The 26,962-nt window shown below is 48.9% G+C and overlaps 1 protein-coding gene and 1 long non-coding RNA gene across 4 annotated transcripts in view; both read right to left on the reverse strand.

Annotated features, from left to right (window-relative positions):
• COL6A2 (collagen type VI alpha 2 chain) overlaps positions 1-9,838 on the reverse strand; it is a 24,538-nt gene extending 14,700 nt beyond the window's left edge. Inside the window, exons 1-11 of one of the 3 annotated variants that reach the window (XM_042035234.1) lie at positions 9,611-9,833; positions 5,401-5,538; positions 4,126-4,724; positions 3,631-3,651; positions 2,913-2,978; positions 2,436-2,489; positions 2,310-2,354; positions 2,104-2,130; positions 1,780-1,806; positions 1,635-1,679; positions 261-314 (exon numbers count right to left, since the gene is read on the reverse strand). In XM_042035234.1, the coding sequence (XP_041891168.1) occupies positions 261-314; positions 1,635-1,679; positions 1,780-1,806; positions 2,104-2,130; positions 2,310-2,354; positions 2,436-2,489; positions 2,913-2,978; positions 3,631-3,651; positions 4,126-4,724; positions 5,401-5,509 (1,047 nt within the window). In that variant the 5' untranslated portion in view covers positions 5,510-5,538; positions 9,611-9,833. Of the gene's footprint in view, positions 1-260; positions 315-1,634; positions 1,680-1,779; positions 1,807-2,103; positions 2,131-2,309; positions 2,355-2,435; positions 2,490-2,912; positions 2,979-3,630; positions 3,652-4,125; positions 4,725-5,400; positions 5,539-9,610 lie in introns of all 3 variants that reach the window. The other 2 variants (XM_042035233.1, XM_042035235.1) reach the window with 2 other exon arrangements.
• Positions 9,839-14,309: 4,471 nt separating this feature from the next.
• LOC121668060 lies at positions 14,310-26,709 on the reverse strand. The gene is made up of 4 exons (XR_006017244.1): positions 26,593-26,709; positions 26,177-26,464; positions 22,651-22,727; positions 14,310-14,743 (listed from the first exon to the last, which is right to left on the reverse strand). It is a non-coding gene; the product is annotated as an uncharacterized LOC121668060 (long non-coding RNA).
• Between the last annotated feature and the right edge of the window lie 253 nt (positions 26,710-26,962).

Genomic DNA, 26,962 nt, shown 5'->3' on the forward strand with positions numbered 1-26,962 from the left:
GCTGGTGCTGACGAAAGGGCAGCTCCACCTCTCTGTGTGGAGGGGAGGGACACTGGGCGCTTTCAGGTTACTTGCCCATGGAAAGGAGGCACAGTAAAATCAAACTGTGCTCCCCATTCCAGGGATCCCAGGTCTGGGATCAGATTATACAGCTGGTAGGAAAATGGGCCATTAACCTCTCGTTGGCCATTTTTCTACATATATACCTCACTCAGCAGCTACACAACTGATGTGCTAGTGAAAGAGTAAAGCATTCCTACCTTGTCACCAGGGTCACCCTTGCATCCTGGTGGTCCAATTCTCCCCAGCCTGCCCTGGAGAGATTACATTCAAAAGGAAAAGACTGAGAAGTTATAGGTGTCTGAAGGGAAAACACAGCTTTTCTTGCTGACAGTTAATAATTTTAGCATCATCTGCTGACCTTATCTGTCACCAGCTAGAGAATAAATACCAAGTGTATCCCTTAAACTGGGGTGGGGTGTGCAGAGACAAGTGGAGGAGAAAGCAGACTAAAGAAAATCAGGCAGGCTCATCCCATGAGTGTATCCTGAGTGATGGGAATGTCCCTTGAGGCTGGGTTTGGTGGTCACTCACGTCCAGGGTTGTGCTGGGCCTCCCTCATGCCCCTCCTGTCAGAGCAGCTCAGGTGTGCAGCAACCACTCTGCCTGACAGATGCCATGAGAGAAGGGACTGCCTTGCTCTGTGGCCCAAAACAGCTCTGTCACCAGTGCTGAGACAGCTCTGGGATAGAGACTGGGGGAACCAAAGGGCTTTAGTGTTTTAGAGAGAGGGGGTACTGAGAGATATTTTAGAGCTTCAGCAGCACTTGAGGAGTGGGAAGAACTGCTATTACCCACAAATATACTGGGCTGGGTATAGGACACAGTGCAAAGCCAGGGTGTGCTGGCCAGTGGACAAAGCCAGGGACTTTGTTGTGAGGCCTTTGAACTTGACTTTAAGGCTTTAATACTAAGCACAAGCTATGGTTTAGAGATGAACTTTCAGATTCTGTGACAAACTGCCCTGAAATCCAAATTTCTGTGAAGCTTTCAGTGTCCATGTCCTGTAGCGGTCATTAACATTCAAAATAAAGTATCTACACCCAAATCATTTGGCCTTATCACCTTCTTAGCAGGAGCACAGACCGGGTCACACATCCAGGCCCTGCAGAGAGCGGGCTAACAGAGGGACGGCGCTTAACGCATGAAGCTGTGTCGGGAGATTTCGGGTGGGTATTAGGGAAAGGTTCTTCCCCCAGAGGGTGGTGGGGCACTGGACAGGCTCTCCACAGAAGTGATCACAGCCCCAATCCTACCAGAGTTCAAGAAGAGTTTGGACAACGCTCTCAGGCACAGGGTGGGATTGTTGGGGTGTCCTGTGTGAGTTGGACTTGATCTTTGTGGTTCCCTTCCAACTCAGCGTATTCTGAGATTCACTCCTGCGACCTGAATTACTTCACACATTTCTACAGGACATGCAGAATAATGTACAGATAAATTCACAGAAACCTCGGTGGAAACAGAAAGCCAGCATGTGGGATAGTAGAAACTACATAGCCTGTGGGCATGAAAGAGGGTAAAGAAACGGAACAGCAGCAGCGACATTATGGGGTGCTCCCAGTGCTCCTAGTTACCTTCTGTCCATCTGTGCCGTTCCTTCCTGCCAAGCCAGGGGCACCCTTGGATCACGGGAAAAAAAAACAAGAGGGATCTATTAACACACAGTCCAAGCGTTTGGGAGCTGGAACAACGTGCAAGTTAGAAAATGTCCTTTCTTACCCTCCGTCCGTCGGATCCAATTTCTCCCTGGAAGAAAAAGAGGACAGGAAGTCAGACACTGCCTGCAACCCCCCCGCCTCCCCACCGCCCCCTCGCCCCTCCCTTTACATCCTAAACCCACCACCGCTTCACCAGACCGTCATCAAAGCCTGAAGGAGGAGACAGGCTTTGGGATGCCCTTGGAAATCCCTCCCCAGGTCCACAATTACGCGTTAATAGCGCTGTTATCTCTCCCCATTACAGCTAATCTCTCCCTCTGTGCGTCAGAAAGGAGCGCGGTCCCTGCCAAGTGCCGAGCCAGCCATTCTGTCTCTTCTTTCTCACCTTCTCTCCTTTCAGCCCTGGGACACCCTAGACAAAGGAAAAAAAAGAAAGAAAATCGCTGTGTTAGTGCCTGGGCAATCAGCAGGAGCGGAGCGCAGGGGTCTGGGGTGGGAAATGGGCAGGTGAGATCGAGAAGCAAAGCTCCCCTTGCTTTACCAAAAATCAGGGAATGCAAAGAGCTCCGCCATCGGCTATGGGATTCTTACCTTGGGACCAGGGTATCCGATCGGACCTTCAATACCTGGGTCGCCCTTTGGGGAGGAAGGCACGGAGAGTTAGCTCGAGGTCATCAGAGATGCAGCAAACAGCGGGGAGGATTTTCCACAACTCACCTGTCGTCCCTTCAGCCCAGGGGAACCTGGCTCACCCATGTTCCCCTTTGCACCCTAAGGAAAGAAAAATCCCAGCATAAGTCCAGGCTTGGTGCTGACTGAGAAAATGACAGTTTCTGGGGATCAGAGCACACAGAGCTGGGGCAGGAGAGTGGGACACCCTGTGCACATGAGAGCTCTGCTTGGAGAGTGGGAGACTCAGTGACAACTGCTGCCTCAGTCCTGGTGTCCTCCGGTGCTGGAGGTGCCCAGTGGATGCTCTGGTGTCTGTCTGCACTGCTGGCAGGGCATCAGCCTCGGCACAGCCATGGGCACAGCAGTGCTGGCTGTGCCTTCCAGGGCCAAGACATGCTAGTGGGGGGTATTTCCCACCGGGGTGCTACCTGAGAAGGCAGCCAATGTGGGCTCTAAAGCATCCTGCAGTGGTTGTGGGAGGCAGGGGCATTATTGTTTTTCCCACAGCTTAGAGCAACTTACCTTCTGCCCTCGGTATCCCTTGGGACCAGGTGGACCTGCAATCTCCAGGCAGCTCATCTTGTAGCACTGAAATACAAGAATTAAACTGAGCTATTGACAGTGTGCATCCCAAATTCAGCTCAGCTCTGCACCCACGGCTCTCCATGTGCCTCTCCCCATTAAATCACGGCTAAAATCTGCTGTGGCTCCAGCTGAGTCAGGGCTGAGGCAGCAACAAGCACACACAGAATTTGCTGCCCATAAATTAAGAGTGGAAAATTGCTACGAGCATGCTCATTATAGCTTGGCTCTGGGCCCAGACTGGAAGAACAAGACTGCCAAGTGTCAGAGATGGTGGGGGCTTGCTCATCTGGGGTCATCATGAGACTGGCATATTCTTTGGAGCATCCCCTGCATACTCTTCCCTCTGTGTGCCAAACCCTGCCCCTGTGGTACCAGCAGGGTGGGAGCTTCAGCAGGGGCAGTACTTACAGAACGTGCCTCCAAAGTGATGAAACAAATCTATTCCATAGACCTGAACCCCCAGGGAGTGAGTCCAGTGTGCCATTATAACCCCTGGGTAAGGGAATGTGTCCCCACACTCTGCCCTGATCCATAGGTGGGCAGGGACCCATCCCACTCAGGTCTGTGCTGTTTTGGGGTGTGAGCTGGTCTGCTCTAACTGAGGCAACTTAAACCTGTGTTGTGTGGCAAAGGCATAAAGATGCTGCTCACTCACCTCGCCGTAGGCTTCGTGTTTCTGCAAAGGAGAGAACAGGAGGAAGAGAATCAGTTAAGGTGCTCGGTTCCACAGGGGAGACAGCAGCCCACTCTTGGAGGGGTGTGTGGTGGTAAGGGAGAGGAGGTGGTAAAGGTCCCGTGGCTGTAAAGATGCCCTCAGCAGAGCCCCTGATCAACAGCGCCTCACAGGTGGGGTGTCAAAGACCACGCTCACGGTGAGCACGTGTCTCAGTGTGGCACACTCTTCCACATGCCTCTGGATGGGGAGCAGGCTGGAGTACGGCCTGGTCTTCAGCAAGAGCCAGCACTAGGGTGGCAGCCTGCCCAGACGTGCTGGGAAACAGAGGCACAAACCAAGGGGTCCTGGCTAAGAACCAGAAAAAGGCTCCACTTTCCCTGCTAGAGGTTATCTCCAAAACCCAACAAAAGGGGAAAGCATTCCCCCATCCGTGCGCCGCTCCTCTTGTGCCCCTGTTACACCCCCTGCCCTTACCATAGCCTGGATGATCCTGTCGATGGTGTTGACGTCGATCTCCAGGGTGTCCCTCTGGGTGATGGCGTAGTTGTTGCGATACAGCTCGTGCGGCAGGTTGGCGATCTCCCGCAGGCCCTGCTCGTACACCTTCTCGCTGGGAGCCACCGCGAACAGCTTGATGCCCATGTCTCGCGCCCTCTCGGCCTGCATCTTCATCCCCCCGCACGGGCTGCCCGTCACGTGGCCGTCGGTGATGACCACCGCGAAGTTCACGCCGTTGGCCATCTGGGTCTGGATCTGCTGCGTCATGTTGGAGATCGCACAGTCCGTGAAGGTGCCCCGGCCCAGGTACTTGATGGCAGACAGCCTGGGCAGGTAAATGTCTTTGCTGCTTGTCAAAGGGCTGTAAATTTCTACCACATCTGAGTAATGAAGCCCACCGAACTGCCAGGTGATGTAGACTTGGTTCTGGTAGAGCTCACTCTCCAGTTTATCGATGAACATGGGGATGAACCGCTTTATTTGGTCCACGAGGCTCTGGATGGGCACAGTCTGCAGAGCCACGCTCTCCGAGGTGTCAATGATGAAGTAGACATTGATGGGGCAGTTCCTCTTTTCTGCATGGACACAGTTATTCAGACCATGTCAGAGCACTTCACGCACCCCCTTTGCTGTCCCCCAGACACCTGGACCAAGTGTGATGCTGGGAAAAGCACAAGTCCCACCCAGCTCTAGAAGTGACACCTGTGATTGGGTCAGATGGTTCTCCAGTGACCAGAACTTATAACTCCTAAGATCTGCTATAGAATCACAGAATAATTAAGGTTGGAAAAGACCTCTAAAATCATTGAGTCCAACCACTAATCCAGCACAGCTCAGTACTGAATCAATCTTGAAAATCTTGCATTTTTTGGTAAGAGTCAGGCTGGACACGTAAACCACCTCTGTATTGCAACTGAAAAGTGAGGAAATCACCAGATTTAAAGTGAACAATTTTCTGGCATCAGATAGAGAGCTGAGTGCTGGAGACTGACTGTTTTTTTTACTGCACCTGCTGGGAGAGACAACCACTGGCAGATCCCAGCTCTTCCATCTCTACCTCTCTGCACACCAAAGCAAACCCAGAAACGTGAGTTTGGGTGGAGGCCGGGTTTCCCCACAGATGGGTTGTTACCACAGGAGTGCAAAGGGCTGTGGGAGGTGGAATGTCCCTGGCAAGCAGGTTCTACAACTGAGCATTGTTTTTGCTAAAATTGCTGCCCACAAAAGTGACCCAAATTATTTGGTTAGTACCTGCACAGGAGGTAGGACTGACATCTGCAATATCCACATCAAGCTGAGCAGCGTGGAGAGGAACTAGAGCCACACAAAGGAGAGTGAAAAACAAGGCTTGTTGGAACATCTCAGCGGCCCCTCAGGATATTCAGATGCCTGCAGGAAAACACAAGTTGCATGGTAAACCTGATGCTCAGTCTCCTGACTCTGCTGGCATGACACAAAGCCAGCCAATGCTCCTTGCAGACCCAGAGAGTGAAGGGACAAATAAAAAACCTCTTGAATAAATGCACATCTTCAGTGCTCAACCCATCACCAGGCCTCCGAGGCCTAGCTGCACGTGGGAGTTTACTTCATGTAGGGTTATGATAACTTAAAGTAGTAGAAGTAGAGATCTAGTCTGAAAAGTTCTTAGGAATGTATGGAAGTGTTCAAAGGAACCCAGGATTTAAAAGGAAATTCTCAGGTAACACTCAAGCAACACTAGTCACCAGCACGGAATATGGAGGAAGGGGAGATGCTCACCTTTGTGTCTAGAGGACCCCAGAACCAACCAGCATGGGGTGGCCCAGAGATGCTTCTCTGCATTGTGGCCAGCTCAACACTAACCAAAAAGGGGCACGTGGGATCTCCGTTATGAAAAAAAGACCTGAATCCAGTCCAGAAAGAGAGCTTCTTTCTTGAATGGTGTTTTTGGCTAACTTTTGGAAAAGTCCGAGGCTTGGAGGGACACTGAGCGTGCATTTGGTGGCGCTGGCAGTGCAGGGGGAGGGCAAGTGAGCAGTGCAGCTGTGTTGCTGCCTCAGCTGCCTGAGGAACAGCACTACTGAAGAATACAGGCAACTCAGCCCTCCCTGGCATCCCTTAAGACCTCTGTCCACGTGGTGCCCAGCTATTGCCTGGTGGGACATGCCCCGTTCCAGTTTACAGTGCCAGCTGCAGTGCACCACAGGCTTCTGCAAACTGTTTTATGCTGGAAAGGTTGGTGTCAGTGCTGCTGAGACCCTACAACAGTGACAGCCTTCCTCCTCACTAGGGCTTGTGCTTATGAAAGAATTGGGATTGTTCAGCCTTGAAAAGAAAAGGCTCTGGGGTGACCTTACAGCACCTGCTGGTACCTAAAGGGGCAGCAAGAGAGCTGGAGAGGGACTTTGGACAAGGGCCTGGAGTGACAGGACAAGGGGGAATGGATTCCCACTGGCAGAGGGCAGGGTTAGGTGGTGTACTGAGAAGAAATTGTTCCCTGTGAGGGTGGGTAGGCCCGGGCACCAGGTGCCCAGAGAAGCTGTGGCCACCCCTGGATCCCTTGCAGTGCCCAAGGCCAGGTTGGATGGGGCTTGGGGAAACCTGGTCTTGTGGAAGGTGTTCCCACTCATGGCAGGGAGTGGGGTGGGATGGTCTTTCAGATCCTTTCCAACCCAAACCCTTCCATGATTCTATGAAGTTCCTGCACAACTCAGTGTGGCTCAACTTCCATTGTGCTGCAGAGAATAAAAGTGGTATGGTAAGGATAAAACACTTCCATGCTAAAGGGGTGTTTCAGTTAAGATCTAGATTTCACCCCTCTAAGCCTACTGCAGGCTTTCCTTGTTTTGTTTGCCCTCCATAAAACAGGGCTGCAGGAGACCCTGATCTTTAGTAGGACACAACAGCTTTGAGCCTTCAGACAGCACCATTTTAGAGCCAGCCTTTAGCTGAGGAAGACGGAGACATTAACTTCTGAAGAGGCTGGGAGCGCTGAGGGCTTTGGCCAAGTGTCTGACTCATCACTGCATCCCGAGTTTAACCACCTCCCTCCCTCCTTCCTTCTTTCCCTCTGTGTATGTGCGTGGGAAGGCACTCTAGAGCAGAGCAGTTGGCCTGCATGGGCAACCAGGGCCAGCTCTGGCATAGGATGGCTCCTGCTCACAGCCCTGGGGGCTTGGGACTGGGTCAGTGAAGCACCACAGCCTTGGATTCTCCATGGGCAGAGTGGTGAGGCAGGAAAGCGACACCTGAAAACACGAGACACAACTCACTTCCCTGGGGTCCTCTTGCACCACCTCCTCTATCCCACTGTGCACCCCGAGCTACGTTATTCTCCTGCTCTACCAGCATCCCACCTGGTATTAACCCTCCTGGATACACAGTGGGTGGCTGCTGGGATCTCCAGTCCCCACCTCAGCGGCCTCCAAGGCTGGGGTGGGCGATGGTGACTATTTTGTCATCCTCAGAGCACCACCAGCTCTTGTGATGCTGTTGCAAATCCCACAACATTTGATATTTGACTTAAAGTCCCACCTGCCGCTGCAAGATGCTGAGATGGAAACCTCAGATTTCACCAGTATTTCAGACCAACTGTTTTCTGCATGTTGAAGGCAATTTTTGAACACAAACAGTTCAAAAAACTAATGAAAAGAGCAAACTGGGAGCTGAGTCATAATGCCTGAACACTTGGGTCTGCCCATCCTGTTCTTCCTTGACTTTTCTCTCTCTGCCAGAGCAGGAACGTTGCTCCCATGAGGCCTTCTCTCAGTATTTGTATTTTCGAGTGGTTCACCTCTTTCCCCATGAGATGCACACAAGGGAAAAACAAAAGGGAATCTCAAGCAGTGGGTCCTCTGAACAGATTTTGAGGGCACTATTTTGCACCATTCTCCCTGAATGAGGGTCTGTGCTCCTTCCTCAGGTGCAGAAAAATGCGTGGTCTTTGCTGCTCCCACACTGAGATCCCAGGTGACCTGGCTGTCACACACATCACTGAAAAATATATGGATTTATCTAGACAGAGCCCTGCAAAAAGAGTGGCCTTGCAGGAGGACCCAAGTTCCCTGCTTGCTTCTCTTCCCACCATGAGCAACCGAACCAAAAGTGGTGTTATGGCAAACAAGTTACTTGCAGTGGCTCAAATGTGCCAATTATAGCTGGTTATTTGGGCTCTCACATCTGATTAGCCCTTAGAGCAGATCCCACTGCAGTAGAAATGTCACCTCATGCACCTGGCCAGGCAGAGCCATGGTCTGCCTTGTCCCAATCACTGATATCCCTGAAGTTCCCCCGGTGCACTGTGTATTTCTCCTCCAACACCAGAACACCCACTGTACTGAGCAAACTGGTCCCAAATTCGCAAAAAACGAGATGTTCTGCTCTCTAAGCTAACACTGTCTGCAAGGAGCTTATTTAAAGCCACATGAATTTAAAGGCACACAAATTGCATTACTCTCAAGAAAGGAGAATTATGCTGGCTATGCTAAAATATGCAGAATAAAGTTTGAAGCCTCCCTGCTGCTCAGTCCCAGCGCTTTCCATGGCCATGCCCAGCAGGCAGTACCTGTGGTGTCACTCATTTGTGCATGCAGCATTTTCTCCACTCGAATGTTTGATAAATGAAGCTAGAAAAGAAAAATATGTCCCATTTGGAAGAAAACTCTTACAAATGCACCTCCTCTTCCTTCCCGTTTGTGTGCCTGTGGTTTGCATGCTGCATGAGGAGGGAATTTCGGTGCTGGTTGCAGCCACTACCCAAACGTGCCTTGTAATTTTAATCCCTAGGCAGAGCACCCAGGGGGAAGGTTTCAGTTACAGGGACTCCAGATATTTTTCAGGTCTCCCAGTATAATTATCCTGAGATTTCAGCCAGGGAAAGCCCAGGCTGCAGGAAGGCTGGGAGGCAGCAAACCCCTGCCACCAAGCACAATGAATTCACAGGCATTCATAAATGTGCTGTCACCTCCCAAAATACAGGAGCTTGCGCTGATGTAATTCAGCATAAATAGGAGACGAGGGCCTCAGGTGAGTCTAATTAGTGTCTTCTGAAATCCCAAAAATCAAAGGGGAATCATGCAGCAGAACAGTTCTCTGCCCTGCTGCCATCACTTCACTGGAGCGGCTGAACTCAGCCCAGTTACCCCAGGGAAGACCTTGGTTCAACAAATCCACCCCCTTCACTGAGGGATTTTCTAGACCTCTGGCCCTGGCAGTTTATGGCCCGCACTGCTTGGACCTGGAAAAAAACCCAGCAAACCCTTGGGGAAACGCCCAAACTAGCCAAGAGCTGGAAGTAAAGGAAAAAATTATATTCTCTTATTGCAGGTACTGTCTAAACATGAATCAGGCACCTTGCTGGGAAGCCGGTAAGCAGCAGCAGGCACAGACTGAAATTTCAGAGGGATTTCTGTTATTCCCGACTGGAGCTCCGTCAGTAAGTAACCACAGAACCTCTGTACTTGGAGAGAAAAAGTCTGCCTACCTGGAAAATGAGGTCATCAAAACTTCTCCCCCAAATCCCTCCGCAACGTAAGGAAAAAGGACTTTGTGAGGTGGCCGGTGTCAGGAAGGCTCCCGCATCCCCGGCTGCAGGGTGGCTCCGTGCTCTGGGTGCTGGGATGTACGGGATGAGGGAGCGGGAGGAGCAGCGGAGGCGTCTCCAGCCCCGTCCCGCTACTCCCTGGCCGTCTGGAACTGCCCTCTGAGTTCCTCCTCCAAAATCGGGCACAATCTCGTTTGCAGTAGCTGCGAACATCCACGGAGAGTCACTGTGGGTCTACCGAGACCTGGGAGGGTCCCCTCCCCTCCGCTCCCACCCTGCTCGGGCTGGGCTGGGGCAAGGTTTTTCCTTCTGGAGCTGAAGGCATCTTTGACACGAACGGGAAGAAGTCTCATTTTTCCATGATGAGAGGCCCCATTTTCGTAGTTGGCATTGCTGCCCCACATCTTTATTTATACCACCAAATAGTCTTTCTCTTTCTTCCCCCCTGCTGTCCTCTTTCCACCCTAGTAACGTGTCCTGAGTGGAACAAATGAAAACAGGAACATTTCAAAAAAGAGCAACTTGCACAGAATTGTAGAATCATTGCCTTTGCGAATATCCAAGTCTTGCTCAGAGTCAGCCAACTCTGAGTATTACCTGTTTCTATTGATTCATTTCTGGGTTTGGGTTCACAGAATCATGGAATTATAGAGTACCCAGAGTTGGAAGGGGCCCTCAAGGATCATTGAGTCCAGCTCCTCGCCCTGCACAGAACAGCACCAAAAATCACACCATGTGCCTGAAAGCATTGTCCAAACACTCCATGAGCTCTAGGGCTTTGTTCTTGCCATATTTTTAAAATTACTTTTAAATTCATGTGCTATTTTTAGCTCTGCTAAATGAAAAATAGGGGCAAATGTCCCAGGAAAACATATGGAGAACAGCAGTGACTTTCAGGAACATAGCCTGTTATTCCTTGAGCTATAACTTTGTTTTGAAGAGCCAAAGAAGGATTTCGTGAGGCTACTGCTTTCCAGGGACTCTCCTGCAGCTCTGAACAGGTTGGTCCCTTTTCCTCTGGAGCATCTTTAGTGGAGAGGAGGGGTCCAGCTTTTGATGACTGTGATTTACCAGACAGCACCTGAGATGTCTGAGCAAACCATCCGCCTGCCAGTGATCCAGTGAACATGTCACATTCCAGGCCATTTGTTTTGCCTGCTTTGCTGCTGTGTCCAAGCTCTGCTATGCCCATGGGTACCCATCAATGCTGCTTCTAATCCATTCAGTGCAGCTGTTTCTAGGTGAACCTGTCCCTGCAGAAGCTGTTTCTCCAGCAAGAAGCCTTATCACAAACAACTGGGCAGCACATCTGTCCCTTGCAGTGCTGGTGAGTGCCCAAAGTGTGGAAAGGAGGAGAGCACAGACCCATACCTCCACATCTCCCTTTCCTCCCCCCAGACTGGCGAGTGTTGTCTTCCCTCTGCAGCTTCTTGAGCAAAGCACCTACATTTAACTTTCTATGAGTGCTTCTTGAACTTTCTCTTGTCACATCAGAACCTTTCTTTGCAGCTTGACATGACAAAATGCCTCATCCCTGAGAGGATTCCTGTATATTTTACAGAACATCTCCCTACTGTACACTTTCCCTTCGTAAAAAAGGCAAACTTGGTGTTTCTCACCTACCCAGGCATCCATTTGCACGATATTTGTAGGAATATTATCTTCACTATCACACACCTCTGTCACAGATGGGCACATCTGGCAAGTTCCTATCTTATGTTGGGGCAGTCTGACACACAGGCACACTGAAGTGGTGGAGACTGGGACAAAATAGCCTCAAAACATCCTCCTGCTTTTTTTTTTCTGGATAAGTTGGGTTTTTTCACATCTTTTATAACTGACGTTGAAGGCCTGAGCTAAGTCCCTGTAATTGAGGGGTTTTTGCTTAAGAATGGGCTGAGGACAGAGGAAGCTCTGGAGGAAAATGGGCATGCTCCCTTTAGCTCCTTTTCCTAACCCTCAAATAAATTCCCTTTCTTTCTTCCTCCTTTCAGGGGAACTGCAGATTTCATGGAAAGATATTTTGCAGAGAATGGGCATGGATATGGATTAGTTACTTATCCTCTGTATTGGACTTGGTGATCTTGGAATTCTTTTCCAATCTTAATGATTCTATGATTCTATCTGACCTGCAAATTATTATTGCAGCTCACAGAACACACTGTACTGAACAGATACTGAGTATTCCACTACATTTAAAATGGAGAGAAAGGAAATGGAGGAAGATGAAGAGTAGAAAGAAAGAAAGAAGCTTGATTGCCTGCTCTCCTCTACAACTCTTCAGAACTGGAAGTAAAGCACAGATGGCTACTAGTTCATTTACATCCCCTTGTAAACTGAAATGTGTTTTATGGTTTGTTTAGTTGTTCCTTTATAAACTGTGTATCTGATCCTTTTTTTTCTTTTTTCTTTTTTTCATCTGACTTGTAGCCCCCAATAAAATGTGAACTCCCCTTTTTAAACCATGTGTGTACATCTGAAACAGCTTTATGGGTTCTCTGGAAAGCAGCTACTGTAGTTTCCCTTTGTCTGTCTGCAATTGCATCCACCCTTCACGCGATTCTGACGTTTTGTAGTTGTCTCCGAGGGTCTTGTTTTCTAGCTGTGAGCAGAGAACCAAAAACGAGGCCAAGATTGTTAAATGCTTACTGAAAACAATGGATGCTGCTTTTCAACTCTCTGTAATGAGTTATATGAGTTATGCAGTTGATATTCTCAGCATTTTCACTGATGACAAACAGAAGGATGGATTTTATGCCCTTTTGTAGTTGCCATTTTCTGAAATTCTTGCTTTCTGTTCACAGAACCAAGGAATGCTTTGGGTTGGAAGGGACCTTAAAGCTCATCCAGTTCCAACCCCCTCCCTTGCCAGGGACACCTTCCACTAGATCAGGTCACTCCAAGCCTTGTCCAGCCTGGCCTTGGACGCTTCCAGGGTTGTGACTTCTGAGCTCAATTCGTACAATGTGTTGGTATTCCTTCACCCCAAAGGCAAACCCCTGCCCCTCTGAGGCTCAGGGCTGTAATTCTGCTCTTTGCTTTGGTGACCACTCTCACCCCCTGAAGTCCCTGCAGACAGGGCTGCCTCCATCCTTCTCATTTTCAGCCAGTTCTTCCCTGTGTTTGTGTACTGAGTCCAAAAGATCATCTCTCCTGGTTGGTTCATTCATCAGCTCCATCAGGAAACTGCCTTCAAACCATTCCAGAAACCTCTTGTGGTGCTCATGCCCAGCCACACTGCTTTCCCTGTGGCTCTAAGGATTTCTCCAAGTGCCTGAAGTAAACTTCATCCCCCTCCTCTTCTTCATCAGGTGTTCTCCATCAGAATCCTACTACAATTATCTCCTGTGCTGGACCATCCTCCCAAAACAGACTTGGCTGACTCCAAGGCATCTCTGGCAGATCTTGCCCAGGAGAAGACATCTATTAAAGGAACACATATATACTAAAGAAAAGAAAATAAACTTAGTTTATCTAGATTAACCCAGTTCAGGCACAGGAGCAACAGCCCCCACTGAGTCTGACATTCTCAAATTGCGGTAAGATGAGGCACAAAGGGGGATCTTTCTGAAGAAAAAAGCAAATGTTCATTTGATACCATATTTTAGCAGCATTTCCTGGGATTTAGCCCATTAAAGCCAACTGCTCCAGGATGTTTAGAGAGTCCTCATGAACACACAAGTGCAATCTGAGGCTTTGCGTACTTTTTCCTATTTTAATATCCCAGTGTTAACTTTTAAGTCCCCTGTGCTCTTGCAGCTCTTATTTACTTAGCACCCAGTTTTTATACACAGCTTTTGCGTGCTTGCAAATTTTTTGTTTGCTAACACATAAGGAAGGACTGTTTGGAGTTTCTAGAATTTTATTTTAAACAGCTCCAAGGTTTTCCCAACCTACAGCACTTTTGAAGCTCTGCCAGGCACAGGCCTGTATCTGTGGCCTTGTGTTTTTTTGTTAGAGCTCAAGATCCTTAGGGGATGAAGATATCCCAGGGACTCTGCACTGTTTAGATACACTGGTGAGAAAGCCTGATTCTCCATGAGTTCTAATAATCCTCCTGAAATGGTTGTTTAGACCCCGCTAGTGTGGAGGCTCCAAGATTTATCTCCCGTCGACTCAACACTTCCCTTCTCGGAATGGGTTTGAGGACACCAGCTTGAAGAAACAGCAGGGATGCTCCTGTGCCAAGCTGCACAATTTCTTTGTGTCTTTGGAGTAATTGAGGCCATGATTATGAGCTTATAAATATTGTACCTTCAGTTCCTCAGTCCAAGCTTATTGTCTAAAGTCAGCTTTTCCATGGTGGCTCAGCCTCTTCTGGGACTGATCCCTTCTGGCAGGGCAAAGTCCCAGAGCGTTTCTGGGTCTCCTCACCACCGTGCAGGGGGTGGCAGAGCCATCTCAGGCATTTCAATGCCAGGGAAAGGAAGGGTGCCCAGGGTTCTCCCAGAGATGCCAGGCAGCACCAACACAAGATCATTATGTGAAGACAACAAGCAAAAAATTTAAGTTTAGGATTTGGATATTAGGAAAAGGTTCTTCTTCCAGAGGGTGGTGGGGCACTGAACAGGCTCTCCAGGAAAGTGGCCCCAAGGCTGCCAGAGCTGAAGGAGTGTTTGGACAACACTCTCAGGGATGCACAGGGTGCAGTTGTTGGGGTGTCTGTGCAGGGCCAGGAGCTGGACTGGGTGATCCCTGTGGGTCCCTTTCTGCTCGGGAGATTCTACGACTCCATGAAAAATGGGTGGACAGAGAGCAGAGAGAGAGCGGGGAAAGGATGGGCTGAAACCCTTTCTCCCAGAATACTTCCCCTTTTACCAGTTTCCCAATCTGTGCTTTTTGATGCTTTCCCCTCTTGCAGCACATTTTTTCCAGGCAGCCAGTCAGGACAGTTGAGTCCCAAATTTGTTGACTCATGGAGAAGAACCTTTGCATAGTGAAGCAACTGCATTCCAGCTCTCTGGCAGGGCAGGACCTGAGAGTGATGGCTGATGCCTCCGTGGTCTGGACCACATGCTGGTTAATCCCAAGATATCTCTGTGGAGATTTCAGGCCATCTGTAGTTTTGCAGCCCTGAGTAGGGAGGGAAAAGAGTTAAAACACATGGTCTGTGTCTTTGGGGCTTCGTGGTGCAATACAGTGAGAGCAGAATGACCCAGCTGCATTTGTTTTATTTTCTTGTCACCAGAGAAACGAGAAGGAAAAACTTGCAGTGGTGTTTCCATGAAATTAAGAGAAAAAACCCACATAGTTTATAGAGGAAACCTCACTCCCCTTCCTAGCCTTTTACTAGTGATGGTTAAAAAAAAAAAAAAAGTACATTTTTAAAACTTAGTCACATCCCATCCCACCCCACCCACGGTCCTTAACGCCATGTACAGACCTAGGAAAGAAAATTCATTTTTTCTTCCTATCTAAACATTTGCTGGAGCCTGGAGGTACAGCCTACAGCCACCCCCCCTCCCCACCATGAAATGACTACTCTGGCTAAGGTTACAAATAAAATAGAGACTTTCTCTGTTAGATTTCAGCTAATTGCATGAATAATATTCCCTCAAGACATATTCATTATATTGAACTGTAAATCTATGGGGGACACTTTTGCAGTGACTAACGGGTATAAATAGAAAGGAAAGGAATTAATTAGTGCCTTATCCTGGGAAAAGAGGGGGCTGAAAGGGGGCAGATAGGGAAAAAAGGCTTTTTCTCTGAATCTGGGAATATATCAGTGTGGGCTGCTGGGCTGGAAGAGGGCTGGCCCTGGTTCCAGTGACTTCCCTCAGGGGGCCGGTGGCCTGGCAAAGCCTCCTCGGGGGTCAGTAATTGAGCTGATTTATTTGAAATGCTAATCGTGTCTTTAATCCCAGCTTTGTCTCTGCAACCACGATATTCTGCCCTTGGGTTTTAAACCAGTGTTTCCAACATCAGCCCTTGTATGGAGCTGAATCCTTGAGGCAGATTATGTGTAATTCCCATTTCAGTGGGACTTGTAAAGAGGAATTAGAAAGGAAATTCGGAAAAAACCCCAACACTGCAACCAGTGAGAGGGGTTTTGCTGGCTTTAGGGACCTGTGATTCAGGTCCTAAAAGAAAATCTGTGATTTCAACATCGCAACTTGCTACTAAAGATACTCATCAAGACAAAGCATTAAATTGAGGTTTTTGAAAACCCCTAATCCTTATCTCCTCTCAAGAGGTGGGGGGAGGCTCAGGAATGAGCTTCTGCCATTGTAGGGAGCTATGTCTGACTACTCACTCCATTCCCCCAAACTCTCTGGAAGACCAGTGCAGTCCTGGAGCAAGGGATTCCATTGTCACCCCTTTCCTGACCTGAATACAGGGCCAAAGTTTTCACAGGTTAAACTTGCAATCATAATAATTTGCAAAATAACTTGGAACCCCAAAATTTTGCAGCTGATTCAAGTCTCGCTAACAGTGTATGCCACAGGTACACACACAGAGGTGCCTCAGAACCGGAGTGAGACCCCTGAAATCTGCGTCCACCTCAACCATACACTCAGGAAGCAAAATCCCAGCTTGTCTCCAGCCCTCCTTGGCCTGGCTTTATGTGCCGAGCCCTTCAGGACCTGCTTCCCTCCACAGGGGTGGAGGCTGCGGGAAGCTGCCCCACTCTCCAGATATCCCTGTTTGGGGAGGGTGGTGGGCAGCCACCCAGCTGCTGTTCCTGGGGCTGCTGAGCTTTTCCACTGCTCCACGGCTGCTGCTTCTCACGTATTTGATGTGGATCCAGGGAACCCTGAGCAGCCCTCTGGGTCACGTATAGCAGGGTGTTGCTTGTGCTTTTGGCATGACACTTAACACCTCCCCTTCCCTTACATACATGCTGGAATTCTTGCTCCAACACAAAACAAGGCCCTCATCCCATTCGTGGCTCTCTTTATGCTAAACAAATGTAGAATTCCGTAATGAATTGTCCTCCTGGCCAAATACAACACGGCAATAAAAAATTCCCCTCTCCCATCACTGGGAAGGAAAATGGTATTTGCACCAAGTGCCATAGCAGTTTGAACAGGAGTTTCAGGCATGTAAGAAATGCAATATAATTAGATACGTAATCAGTGTTAAGACAAGGATTCTTGTCTGAGTCGATTTCAAAGGTGTTATTACAAAGTAACACAAAAACTGCCCCGAAAAACCCATAGCAAAACAAAACAAAAAAAAATTCATTATTAAATTGGTATTCCCCTGAGACAAAGCAAATACTCTGCAGAGTGAGTTAGGAGAGCTATATTCCATCCTTCCTTGGATTTCTTTCTGATGGTACCTTAAATCAAGCCAAGAGATCAGGGTCACAAGGAAGTTAAGATATTTTTGCCGGAGATGCAACATCCCCTTTTACCAGGGTAACTGAAAGTCTGCGTGCTTAATTGCAGCATTAACGTGAGCCCGACCTCCAACACCAAATGGAATCATTTTGATCCCACACGCAGTAAATAACATCTTATGTTTATACTCCTTTTCCTTAAGGTTGCCAGTGGAACTGGAATGCTTATCTCCAGTCCAAAGAGGGTTGAGATTTTCCAGCTTCAGTGTGTAATAAACAAAATGAAGAGCGAGGAGGGGAAAGTGCAGGCATGTACTCACTGTGTTCTACATACACCTCCTTTACACACACTTTTTTACAGTCCTTCTTTTACCTACTGTTCTTCCTTTACCTGCAGCTCTTCATTTTACCTACAGTTCTTTTACCTACACTTCTTCACCCTCCCTTCTGTCCCTCCTCCATCCAGGCTCTGGCAGCCTCGATCTACAAAGATAAAAATGCAAAGAGAGACACAGAAATGAGCAAGAAATCATGCATTACTCATTTCTTTTGTAATTGTCTTCTTGGGCATAGAAGCTAGAGATTCATTTTACATTGAGAATTCCCCTGCACCACTCTAAAGGGTTCCAAAAGGGTTGGCATTACCCACGTCTTCGGACAGCAGCAGAACTACTGTAAATGAATTAAAAATGTACTCTGCTATGAAGTCATGAAGTAAATAATTTGTGCCTCTCCTAAACCTGTGGTAGTGGTTGTGGCAGGCTCGCCTGCTCACAGGAGAAGAAGCTTCAAGGTTTAACAGCTGAACTTGTGTGAGCTCAGGCCAACATGAGCATCCCCAGGAGCAGCCCAGGTTCACCTTTGCACACCTCGCTGCCTCCAAGGCAGAGCCCACGGTCTGTCTGCTCAGCACATCTCTGTCAGACACAAAGAGAGAAAAGGTGAGTCTGTGACTGAGATATGATCCAGCAGACCCCACCCTCGGGGAGGCACAAGGACAAGCACAGTGAGAAAGGATGCTGGAGCAGGGATGGGGGAAGAAAGGACTTGCAGGAGCCACTGGAAGCCCTGTGGGGAAATCAGCCTCCCACATCCCTTCTGGGGAATCCAGATAATTGAAGGCTGTAGGAGTGCTTGACAGAAAACCCCAGACCAGGGATGATTAAGCTCTCCAGGCATCTCATCAAGAACACTCGGATCCCATCGAGAGACCACAGTGGACAGACACCTCCTTGGAGGAGGACCGAGGGCTGGCAGCAGGACAGAGCAGCTGGGTTTGGCAAAGCCTCTGTCCTGATTTGCCTCTGGGAGCAAACAGCAAGCTTGCCTTTGGTCCAGGGTTTTGCTCTTGAAATCTTTGGGAAGAGGTGTGGGAGCACAGGAGGTGCCAGGTCTGTCTTTGTCCCTCAGTAGCCTTGGGAGTAGATGCTGTAGCCACCAAGAAAATCCATGGCTGGAGCACACAGGACCTGAACCAGAAGTGCCAGCAAAGATTACAGCCTGGATTTGCTGCCTTGGAGCTGCTGACACCCATGAGCAGCCCCAGCCCCAGGCCCAATTTCAACAGCATCGTGTGACTTCGGAGCCCTTTGCCAGAAATGGGAGTTGCTTTCATGGAGCCCAAAGTCCACATTTCAGGAGAATACGTATTTAAGGGCTGCCATTCGGATACGTGTTTGTATCATTCCTGCATGACAAAGTCATTTATCATCATCACACCCTTAACAGATACGCTCTACAGGTGCTACCTTTCCCCATGGACCATCTGGGTGGGACATGATAACTCCCTCACCCTACAAAACACCAAAAATTAAGAAGGTGATACAAGTTTAAACACACATAGGAGACAATCTCCACTCTGTGCCCCTGTGGAGGCCCTGTAATAACCTCCATCCCTTCCCTGTGCAGAAGAGACATCCCAGGACACATCCACCACTTGAATATTCATGTACTGCAGTCTCCATGCCCTGTCACTCCATGGGGCTGCCCCTCAGAACAGCAGGATTGACCCACTGCTCCACATATCCCTCCACAAGATCTTCTGCCCTGCACAGGACACCGTGTGTTCCAGAAGCCTGCTCTCATGAGCCATCAGCTGCATCCCACCCACTCCAGTGTCCCAGCTCCATCGTAGCTCCCCATTTCCCTGTGCTAAGTGTTGGGGTTCCCCTCTGCGTGGTGGTGGGGTCACTCTCCTCTCTCTGGGGGCAGTTCCAGTGCTGCCTCCCAACCAGGATTCCCCACTAGTGCCCCATCAGCAGCTCCTTGGACCCCCTAAATCGCTAGTTGGACTTTCCATCCCTGGGAGGTGAAGGTCCCAGATCCAGGCCATGAGGAAGGTGCTTGGCACAGGATCCATCCCAGTGTGGCTTCTGATTTGGGGGGAGCACTTTGGGGTCTCACTCCTTTCTGAGCTTCTCTCCTTTCCTTCTCCCTGTTGGGGTGGAGAAAAGACTGGGTAGGACTTGATCTCTTGGGAAAGGGATAACTTGGGAATTAGGGATGAAGGTGAGGGATTCTACACTGTGATGGAGTGGTTTTAAATGGCTCTGATCTTCTGTTCTTGAATCCTTATCATAACAAGAGCTGTAGACAGGACTTCCCTCAGCAGGTCCTGGCAATAACACCGTTTTTGTTCTTCCCGTGATGACTCCCTGTTCAGGAGAGCTGAATGCTTTGATTGTGGAGGAATCAGCTCTGGCAGAGATTAGGCGTTTCTGGCTGGAAAAAAATCGATGTTCTGTTTGCAGAAGGTTTCTCCAGAATTCCCGTGTTTCTACAGAACATCCAGAACCCAGCCAAAGGTTTGAAAGGAAACAATTCAGACATGGTGAGGTTATCTGTAACCTGAGGAGGCTGCCAGGTCAGTGCTCCCATCCTTGCACCCTTTCTGTAAAAAAAGGAGGGCTGGGAGGGGAGTCTAACCCCACCTGCAGCCACCTCTTTCACACACTAAATTTCCACAAAAATAGATGGAGCAGGAGCAAAAAGTACAGAGTTTTCAGTGCCTTGCTGGAATCTGGCCTTAAATGAAAGATAAGTTATTTTTCCAATCTGGTGCCGTGGGCGAGAAAAATTATTTGAATTTTTTTCCTCAGTTGTTCTCAGGCCACTGATCCGTGCTCTCCATGTGGGCAGGACATGGGGAACTGGCACAAGACAAGTCACAAGATGGGGTGCAGCATCCCAGTGCCATTCCCCCAGAGGCTCCAGCTCTAGGCACGGCACTAAGCTTGCAGCAGGCACATCCCTTTTCCAGCTCGGGTCATGACTCTGCTTTATCTGCCCTAAAGCTCTTCATAAGCCTGGAATGCTTTTTTCCATTGGCCTGCCGGAGCAGAGCACAGCGTAAACCTGCACATCTGTAACGCCTGGAGGGAACCTGGATCCCACATGTTGAGTCCCAGATCCTCTCTTCCCAGAGGCCAGCAAGGAGCACTCAGGAGCCGTTCGGGATGAGCACAGCCCCGAGGGTCTCCAGCATCTGCTCTCATGGCCACCCCTTCTCCTGTGTCCCTGGCAGGACCAGGCACGGCACCCAGCTGCTCGCAGGGACAACCAGGTCACATGGCTGCAGCTTTCTCCTTCCCAGCTTATCTGAGCCCTGGGCAAGGAAAATATTGACAACCACAATGACATCTGTGCTCCTGCCACCAGACAGGCAGAGCACCCGGTTCGGGTCAAAACGATCCCTTAAGGAATCCCTGGAGCATCCTGGGTGGTGTGTTCCTGGGAGACAGGCTTCAACCTTAAGGTATGAATATACCCAGCTGGTTTCTCCTGATGTAAACCCATGGCTTCTCCCTTTTGGAAGCCTTCCAGCTGTGTGGCCATTGGAGGCAAAGGGAAATAAAAAATCCCAGCCATAAATGGAAACGTTTGTAAGGGACGGGATCAGACCAGCTGCCAAGTCACAGTTACTGCAGGATGACTAAGCAGCAAAGTCGGCACAAGATCCTGCACTTTCTGTAACTGCTGCTCTTTCACACAGACAAAAACCATGCAGATGCTCCCTGCCACTCCTCCACTATTCCCAGATACAGCCTGGTGACCAGAAACACAGAGACACTGGGAAACAATAAGCAAGGGGACGCCCAGCTCCTGAAGCCTGGCTCTGGGTGCTCTGAAGCAGGGGTGGTCCTAAATCCAGCAGGCTTACCTTGAAATAAGAAGTCAGGAACCATTTCTAAGCTTATAAACATTAACCCACACTTTCCAAGTCCTTTCTGAGTCAAGGTGATGCACTCAAGAGGGGAGACGATCCCTCTAAAATTTTCCTTTGCCTTGTGCAGTGCCTTGGGACTGCAGCGTGAAACCCTCTGAAACCCTGACTAAGCCAGGACTCTGCAGGGAGGACTTTCTGTTGCCTCTGGTGACACAGGGACCAGTAGGGTCACAGCTAAGTGGTCGAGGCTGGCAGGTCCAAAGCTGTGGCTCCAGCAGGGTCAGCCAGAGCAGGATGCCAAGAACAGTGTCCAGGGTTTTGAGCATCTCCACAGATGGAAAGCACATGACATCTCCAGGCAACCAGGTCCAGTGTCTGACCACCCTTATTCTAAAAAAAAAAGTTTCCTTGTGTTCAGGTGGAATTTCCTGTGTTTCAGTTGGTGCCTGTTCCTTCTCGTCCTGTTAAAATCACTTGATTACTAAATTTCTCTTAAGGTATCAGTAAAAGCTATTAGGTTCTGATTCATTGAATGATTAACATCTAAGACTGCATTTCAAATGTTTTAATAGAACTCAAGGGTCTTTTTGGACCATTTTGATGCAAATTTCCTGGGAAAAAATGTGCACAGCAATAAATCTATTTTTACTGATGTAGCACATGTGTCCTATCTAGTGTTGAACAAGCAGTCATTAACTTTAATGCAACAAACAAAAAGAGTCTTTGGGGGTCAACTGAGCATTTCAGTTTCAATTTCACAACTGCACAGTGAACATGTGCTTCTAATCTGGCTATCACGGTCACGGGACTGAAAACAAACTGGAGACAAAATGGTCACAGGCTTGATTCAACTATGCAAGCTTATGAAAAATAGCATAAAAATGATAGAATCAGAGAATCTCAGAATGGTTTGGGCTGGGAGGAACCTTAAAGCCCATCTCATTCCCACTCCCTGCCATGGGCAGGGACACCTTCCACTATCCCAGGTTGCTCCAAGCCCAGGGATCCAGGGGCAGCCACAGCTTCTCTGGGCATCCTGTGCCAGGGCCTCCCCATCCTCTGAGTAAAGAACTTCTTCCTAATACGTAACACTCTGCAAGAGCTGAAGGGTGGTGTGAGCTCTTGGGATCCTAAGGAGCCATTCACTGCATAACTGGTGACTCATATGGACCAGTTTGTCACCCTCTGACCTGTCTGATACAGCTCTGGATAATTTTACTCCAGATATGTTCACTTCTTGGCCCTGCTTTTACACAATCTGTTGCATTCAGGAATCAAAGGAGAGAGGTTCAGTTCCCACGTCTCCTACAGTCTTGGTCTTGGGCAAACTTGTAATTTCTTTGCTTTACAGCACCCCACTAACAAAATATCTCCCAAAATATTTTTCCAGCTCTTGTCTTTACCTAACAACCCACCAGACATCACAAACAACAAATTTTACTCAAATATCTTCATCAACCACCTTGTTTAAAGTCTATGAGACAGCTCCTGGGATGTGGCAATGCCTGGATCATGCCATGGTTGACTCACCATTCAGTCATGGAGCATCTACCATCAGAGTGGTTTTTGGCCATGTCTTGCCACATCCATAAGGGGCTTCCCAGGCCCTGCAAAAAAACATACAATGTGAAACCAAGGAACCCTGAATTTGCAAGAAATCCCAAATCCCCTTGTGACGATGAGGAGTGGAGCCACTCAATTTGTGTTTGATAGAATTACAGAGTCACAAACATCCTGAGCTGGAAGGGACCCACAAGGATCATCAAGTTCAAACCCTGGCCCTGCACAGACATCCCAAAAATCCCACCCTGAGCATTGTCCAAATGCTCCCGAAGCTCTGGCAGCCCTGGGGCCGTGCCCATTCTCTGGGGATCCTGTTCAGCGCGCCACCACCCTCTGGGAGAAGAACCTTTTCCTGATATCCAACCTAACCCTCCCCTGACATCCAACCTAACTCTCCCCTGACACAGCTCCAGCTGTTCCCTCAGTCCTGTCACTGATCACAGAGAGCAGAGATCAGTGCTGCCCGTCCACTGCCCCTCATGAGGAAGCTGCAGATCCCAGCAAGGTCTCCCCTCAGTCTCCTCCAGCTGAACAAACCAAGTGACCTCAGGTGCTCTTCAGTCAGATTCTCCTTCCCCATCCTCATGGCAGAGTCCCTTCTTTGAACATTCCCCAGCAGCTGTGAGGCCCAGGGCTGCTGCAGAGGGAAACCTGTGCAAGGCCAGCCTGCTCCTGCCTAGCAGTAAATGGCACTTCCAGCAGGACCCTGCGGCGCCTCGAGGCACAAGCCGGGCTGCTGTGAGGACGGCTTGTTTCAGGCACAGTAACCTGCCACATGTTCTCATTTCCCCTGCATGCCAGACCCCTTTTGACACACTTTTCAAAGGAGCTGTGGAGCTCCAGATGGGGCTCATCCAGCCGCCCTCGGCTGTGTCCTGTTCATTACGTGCCCAGTGCTTCTGGCTCTCAGAGCCAGGAAAAAATGGCAGTGTGCAGCTCATGGCCCGGGATTTATCCGGGACAGGCTTGCCCCAGAAAAGCAACATGCTGGTTTTACAAGCTGCCTTGAAAAATCTCAAGGACTTCAAGTCCCGTGGAAAATACCGTGTGTAACTGTGCTCAGCCCTCATGTTAACCAAAACATAGTTGGGTGTGCAGGGATCTTTTTACCACCAGTGGTGCTATCAGAAATCCAGAGAAATAATCCAGGCTGAACTTCCCATTTATACAGAAGTAAGCACGACTCAGATGAAAGAGCAAACATGTTGTGGCTCCCGAGGGTTTGGATTATTTTAGGGCGAGAGAGGGATTTGCAGGGATTTCAGAAGCTATAGACAAGCACTTCCATGTTTATGAAGGTTTGAACTGCTTTCTAGAGCCAAGCCAGGAATGAAACACCAGCCGGGGTCTGACAGATACACCTTCCCCCCTGCTTTTGGAGCACCGAAAACTGTGGGGCCTAGGTTATTCCCGCTTACTCCTGCCCTGCTTGCTTTCTCTTAAGCCATGAAAAATGCTATTTCAGGGGAATGGGATTCAGTTGTGAGGGCAGAAGAAAAGAAAGACAGAGAAAAACTGAAGGGGGCAACCTTAGAATCACATTTAAGGATCTTTCGGGTCTCGTTACACCAGGCCTGTGCTGTGAGGAGAAGCCTGCTTCCAAAATGGCCTGCTCAGGCCCACACTGTCTGCGGCCTGTCCTACGCCTGCCTCAGGCCAGGCCTGGGGCAGCACCAGCACAGGCGAAGGGCGCTTCTGTAGAATGCAAATGTATTTTTACATGCAGGACATGCCTTGAAACCCTGGCTGCCCTCTGTGGCAAAGACTTTGGCTGCCAGGGCTGGCCTTGACATCATTGGATTGCAGCATGAGCCACTCAGGTGGGCTGGCTCAGTTCGGTCTCACTGCAGAAGAGGCATTTCTGATACGGCAGAATTCCCCTTCTGGTGTGCACCAGCACCCGAGGTTTAACGTGCCAGCAGGAGTTAATCCCCCCACTCCTAACACTACAAAAGCTTGTTTCTGGAAAGCAAGATGACATCAAAGAGCATTACCCGTCATGCAAAGGGCAAGCAGGAATTAGCAACGAAACTACCAACTTCTAGTGATTTTCGGCCTGGCAGCCAGCAGGGAGCATCCTCAATGAAATGAAAAAATGAAGCAGACCTGAGGAAGAACTGACTCCATGGTTTGGATTGGAAGGGACCTTAATGCTCATCTTGTTCCAACCCCCCATGACATAAGCAGGGACACCTTCCACGAGACCAGCTTGCTCCAAGCCCCATCCAACCTCTTCCAGGAAGGGCACATCTGAGGGATGTGGGCACCACGAGGTCTGGCAGGCTGTCTCTCCTCCTCAGCTTGATTCTGCAGAAGGATGCTATTTATTTCCTCTTGTCAAGCCTCTCCTGGGCTCGCCTCTGTGACTGGGAGCTCTCTGAGGCTCATATTTTCCAGGATAACAGGTCAGATTTCAGCTTAAAAAATTATTTGCTGCTGGCTGGCAGAAGCTTGAGGATAATTCCAGCTGTGTTCTACTGATCCACATGTAAAACAGAGGTTGCCTTCCTCAAAGGTTGTTTCAAAGCTGCCTGTGCACAGACAATTTGTGACTTAATCCCTTCCCAGTCTCCAGGACAACTGTGCAAAACAAATTTCTTGAGGTTATTCTTGCCAGAAGTCTAGTTTGGGTTTTTAATCTGCTCCATGGAACGGCTTTTCCATGTCACAACACCACCTTTATGATGGGTAGAGGTCTCAAGATTAAGAAACAAATCTTTGGACTTTCTGCCATAGCCTGACCTTGTTGTGCTCCTGCAGGCTTCTGACACCTAAAACAAGAACTGAGTGTCAGGTCATGAGAGAAAAAAGAAAACACAAATAAGAGACCTCAGCTGATAAATAACTCCATAAGGGAAGGAGGAACATGGTCTCTGAGTGGGGTAAAACCTGCCTTAAAGGTAGAAAACGGACTTAATGGCCTCCTCATGCCTTATTCTTGGTGACTAAAGAAACCTGAGTTGGATGAGGCAGCATCTTTTATGTGGCCTCTAGATTACGGAAAAAAAAAAAAGTTCTTAGGCAGAGGCTGAAATCTGTGGCTGTACCAGGACTGCTACAGCTTTGCGCAGTCAAATCAGATGATGTTGTAACAATAGATGGCCCTCGAAGTTTCTTGTGTGGTTTTTCCCCTCTAGGAAATTCATCTCGAGAAACAGTTTATCTCCCAAGACCTTTAGACACATCCAGAACAAAGAAGAAGAGTTATTTACACCCCATCCATGGAAGCGTTCAAGGGTTGGATGGGGCTTGGAGCAATATGGTCTAGTAGGAGGTGTCCTTGCCCACGGCAGGGGTTTGGAACAAAATAATTTCTGGGGTCCCTTCCAGCCCAAACTGTCCTATGATTCTATGATTCTATAAAGTGCCATAACCAAAAGTGAAGAAAACAGAAAAAAATATTTCTCTAGATATACAAGGTAAAGGGTAGGAAGGCTCTGCTTTGCCTCCAGCTTCTGCTATTTCTTTCCATTTTCCCTTTTTAATATATTACCATCAAGAAGAGACACCCCAGCTGCATTTTTGTCTCAGATATTGAACTCCAACATTTTCACAGGGATGACAAAGCTGAGAAGTGTTTCCTGCTGGTGTCTGCAGAGATGGATGGGACCAGGAGCGCTGCTCTGCCCAGGCTGTGGGCAGGTGTAAGGGCTGCAGCAATACTTCAGGGGCATAAGTCATTCCATGCATCTCCAATCCTCAATGGAAGGGCCGTGTCCCTGTCCCAGCTTGCTCCTGGGAGCACCTCTGCAGTTTCCATGTGTGACAGGGAAGACCACACCTACAAGAAACTAAAAGAAACAAGAAAAAGAAGGAAATAGAAATTAAACAGTGCCCCTTACTGTGTTCAGAAGTGCATCTCACCGTCCTGGTGAGACCCACCTGCCTGCAGTTCCCCTCCTGCCATACCTTCTCCAGAATCTCTGCTGATACAACATATGTTTTCTGTGGAAAAGCACGGAAGACAGACACTGTGGATCCAACCTGAGCTCTCCTATAAACAATGAGGAGAAATTTTGAGGGGCAACTCTGGTAGAGCATCTGTGTTTGCTTGTGGGCTTAGCTATGGACAGCCAGGGAAGGCACTGTTAAGTGTAGATAATAAATTAATTGTTTGTCTAATTGAAGTCTTCTCAGCCTAGCCAGACCATAGCAACTTATTTAGTCTCATTATTACATAGGTCTCTAAAATCGAAGGGACCTAATTATGGATGGGAATTAGCAAATACTAGAATTGTTACATGCAAGTCTCCCAGAGCTGCACCATGCTTTGGTGATA

Source organism: Corvus kubaryi, unplaced genomic scaffold (assembly GCF_017639235.1).
Source record: "Corvus kubaryi isolate FWS band 111438036 unplaced genomic scaffold, C.kubaryi_AGA036_p1.0 37383, whole genome shotgun sequence".
NCBI classification, from domain to species: Eukaryota; Metazoa; Chordata; class Aves; order Passeriformes; family Corvidae; genus Corvus; species Corvus kubaryi.